At 29.4% G+C, this 4,510-nt stretch overlaps 1 protein-coding gene across 1 annotated transcript; it reads left to right on the top strand.

Moving 5' to 3' along the window:
- Nucleotides 1-1,634: 1,634 nt before the first annotated feature.
- On the top strand, nucleotides 1,635-2,645 carry LOC116768287 (uncharacterized). Its single transcript, XM_032658965.2, has 2 exons — nucleotides 1,635-1,892; nucleotides 1,965-2,645. Exons 1-2 carry the CDS (start codon nucleotides 1,848-1,850, stop codon nucleotides 2,427-2,429), a joined length of 510 nt encoding a protein of 169 aa, XP_032514856.2. The 5' UTR covers nucleotides 1,635-1,847; the 3' UTR covers nucleotides 2,430-2,645.
- Nucleotides 2,646-4,510: the final 1,865 nt, after the last annotated feature.

Here is a 4,510-nt window from a genome sequence, read left to right as displayed (position 1 = left end):
CTTGGAATTTTATTATTTTGATTTGACCTGAAACTTCTAATGCGGCTTTCGACGAGGTTGGGTTAACGTTCAACGAATAGCTAGGGACGGAGCGAGAGGGAATGGGTGGGTGGTTAAAAAGGTATAAATTAGGAGAAGACATACAAATTTATAATAGCTCAATTTATATTTGAATACAAATATCCCTTCTCAAACTTGAATATTCGATGTGAAAGTAAAGTGATTTGAAATAAGCAATTTTTTTCTATTTTTTATTTTTTTAGACACTAGTTTAAATAGTACCTACTGTATTGCCAAAATATGTTAATATTTTTTAGCATAGGAAAAAAAACAAACTAAATCGTTTTTACAAGTGGCGCCATCCGTGCGTGCTGTACTAATTAATTTAATTTATTAATTATAATATGATACAATGCTTAGGATTATTTTTATGACTGATTGTAATTAATTATTAAACAAAACCATTGTAATTTTGTAATGGCAACATTTAAATATCAGCCTGTATTTGAAAACTATAAATACTGTCTTCAGCTATTTTGTTGGAAATAACAAGAAGTACTGCTGAACCTTAAAGGGAAGTCTGAAACTGTATTTCGAATATTAGTTTTACAAAATATCTCGACTCGGATTTCCGGACTGAAATCCCATGAAACCAATGACGACATACCCCAGCGGGTAGAACCTCGCCTTTAGCGCCTAGGTCTTTGACCATCAATGAGGTAAGCAAGCTGTTCTAATTTACCTCTTTGATAATATGTATTTTCTATTCTTCCAGGAATATTAGCGTAGTTTGTCTAGACTTCAATTGATTTGAATTAAATGTTAATGTTAAAGTCAGAAATGAGGTAATATACATATAATGGAGAGACAATTGCAGAATAGTAAGACGGAATCAGCCAATGCATCATCGGATACCAAAAGATAGACCAGCATTACCAAAAACACAAAGGAATATAAAAGGTAAAAAATTATTTGAACGGAAGCCATTGAGACCTAAAGCTAGCGAGACAGAAGATTCCAGCAGCGCCGTTAACTTAAGATGTCTGATTTGTCAAACGGATTTCCCATCGAAAAATAAATTATTCGAGCATTTGAAGAAAACAGGCCACTCAGTAGCCCTACCCCAAACTAGTTACAAACAAAAAAAAAGGGTAAGAAAGGCAATAGGTAAATGTGCAATTTCTATAGGAAAGTATTATTATTCATTGAGAATCAGATGATTTTCTTCAATCCTTACAATATGTAAAGTGACTCTTATCAATCTATTAAATTATGATCACTCATTAAAAAAAAAAAAAAACGGATTATGTAGTTTTTAAATAATAAAATCCGCGTAGTAAATCCGAATAATACTAGTTTCATTTAAATGGATAGCCAGTTTGAAATTTTATATTTTAAAAATAAATTCTTATAACTAAAAAAACTTAAAGAATAGAATGAATTGCAATTTATTTTATCAAAATAAAAAATTTATGTTTGAAAACTAAACAATATTTTTTGTATAATTAGGCAATTAATGACATGTGCATAATTATTATTACAAAATAATTTAAGATATAATATAAGAATATATGACCAGCACTCTGAAATGGTTTATTATTGAAGTTTAGTCCTTGTATGACATATCACATAATATGTAAGATTCTGAAGTCTACTGTCAAAGAAGATATTTTAAATTATTTGTAGTTTGTTTTATAGTTGGGTGCCTTCTGTAAAGTTTAATTTATGAATAAATATTAAATATTATTGCTTCTACAAATAAAATTTTGTAGACAAATCATTGCTCCGTATTATTTGATACAGATATGAAAACTATATAATTTATGAGTTAATATTTAACAAATAAAATGGATATCATATTTAATATTTGCAGTATAGAGGACATTGAAACGGTATTTATTTAACATCTAGTGTTTTTATTACTGTGCTTATAGAGAAGATCTTTTTAGTTTGCTTATTTTTAGGTTACTGGAGAAATTTACAGTTGCTTATTGGATGAGAATCACCCTAGAACAACAAAAATAACCACATCAATTGGTGAAAATGATTTTAATAGAGCTAAGGACGCTGTAAAAAATATTTTGAAAGAAACTAATTGCGACACTGAAAGAATGAACAAGATATTAAAAGAAAAAGGTTACAATGAAGAACTGATTAATGCCTTTTGTTCATATGTGGAACAAAGGAAGAACTCTTTTCTTGCGTTGTTATTATTACAACACAACAGTTTATTTGGAGAAACTGTAGTCACATTTGATTGGCTTGTTAAATTAGTGTTTGGGGTCAGTGAACTTAAAAAGATCAAATATCCATTGCTACAATTAGCAATGACTACTACCAATGATAAACAAGTGCATACACATCGGTCATATGATATAAGCAAAGAAATGTTGATAAAATTAATTGATGTGTTGGAAAACATTGAGTAATACATAAGACATAATTGAATTTTGTATGGACATAAGTGTCAAATCAAGAGCAAGGATAAAAATTATTATTTTGTTCGGTACCAGCCATATATTTTTAGACATCACAAAGGAATCTTTTGTTTGTGACCAAGTTTGCACTACCAAAATAATTGTATTCAAGTTGTGTTGGATGTCATGTATTCTAAAATAAAAAATTTATAAACAAATTGAACACAATTTGTTTCTTGTTTATTTTATGACATACATCTCAGCCATATCATTATCAAACATTATATTTTCTTATAGTTTTTGATTATCTTTATGGTTGTAATTAAGCAAATCCCTTAAATTATATAAGAGTTAACAATTATATGCATGTAACATTTTCATCCGACGTATTTCCAAGTAACTGTAAAGTTAACAAATAGCTACTACAAGTGTAAAGGTTACTCATGGTAGCTCTATTGTCTTGTTAAAGGCTCAACACTTCCAGTTAATGAGGAAGGTCTTAGCGCCTTTATTGTTTTACATTATGTGTAACCTACATGTATAGATTTGCATTTTAAAATATTCTTCAGTTATTGTGAGGATACGGCTCATGAATCACAGTAACGTACTTACCGGCACTGGTTCTATGGGTTGTTGGTCAAACAAAAGAAAAACGACTTCAGTTTAAAATTTATTGATTAGAGACATTCACACATCAACATCGATTTCGTAAAATTGAATATAAATAATGCGCAAGATGTTTAATTACAAAGATATACTAAATTATATAATAATTACATTAGAAAATAAAGAGATATGAGCGCCGTAAAATTAAAATGAGCAATACATGAATGTTTACAGCTGCTGAAAAACACATTTAATTTTTTTTTATTATTTGCATGAAATGAACTGACGTTAAATTTTCGATCACATCGAATTCTTCCGGTGTTTTGTGCAGACTTTTTTTTATATTTTTAAACTCATAACATTAAAGTAACTAAATATCATTTTGAGCGAATTTAAATTCTAAAACCACACATTTTAATATTGTGTACGCGACTATAATGAAGTCTAAATTTGACGGTGACACTTCTCTTGGCAGGTATTTCATAGAACCGCTTACACTAATCAATTACACCCTTTTCTTTACATTAATAGTTCTAGTAGTACACGTTGGAATATATTTGACACTTGAAGCACTTGATATGGAATGTCTCACTCATATTTACTGCTAATATACTCGGGAGATAGTCTTCCACTCATGCAGATGTATCACCTCAAAAATCTTTAAAAAATGTATAAAATTACAAAAACTGTTACGAAATAATTAATATCAGACAATTATACAAAATGACATTCGTTATATTTTGTATAGTCCCATATCAAACTCTACAAAGGTATATTCATCTAATCGTAGGGAATGGGAAACATATACTGTGCAGCGACACCTCACACTGCACCTCCTAAGTTGTTATAATACTACGAATCTAAATAGTATATATTCAATTGATTGAAGGTTTGTATATGCATAAAAATTGTATAGATTAATCAAAAAAACTTGGCCACTTCGTTCAGGTCCAACAATTTCTAATGAAGCCCTCATAGTTCCGAACGTAACGAACGACTCCGACGTGTCACATCTCACTAGGCGTGGGAACGACGTAAATACATACTTGAATAATTTTTTTTGTCTTGCAATACGAGAGAGCTCAAACCAAACTAAATTTTATACAACTTATCAAATAAAGACGCAGAATAATAACATAAGTGCATAAAATATACTTAAAGAATTAAATGAAATTATAATCATTTTTTCTCACTTATAACAATATACAAATGCAATTTTAAACTTCAATCAGACAACAGAATTTAGGCATATAAGATTTATGGGAAAAAAAAACGTAATTATTCATATATACATAATAGTCTCGCGATATCATTATAAAAAAAATAATAATAAAAAAAACTATAATAAAATTTCGAGAGATGCGTTAAGGTTCGGGAGTTGAAAATGTTCGAAGCTTTTACACGTTCATAAAAAGCTTCAACACGGAACGCCCGCACGTGTTCAGCACATGGCAAATAATATGATACAACAATCGTACAAACACGTA

This window comes from Danaus plexippus, chromosome 4 (assembly GCF_018135715.1).
Source record: "Danaus plexippus chromosome 4, MEX_DaPlex, whole genome shotgun sequence".
NCBI classification, from domain to species: Eukaryota; Metazoa; Arthropoda; class Insecta; order Lepidoptera; family Nymphalidae; genus Danaus; species Danaus plexippus.
This window is presented reverse-complemented; position numbering and strand designations above follow the sequence as displayed.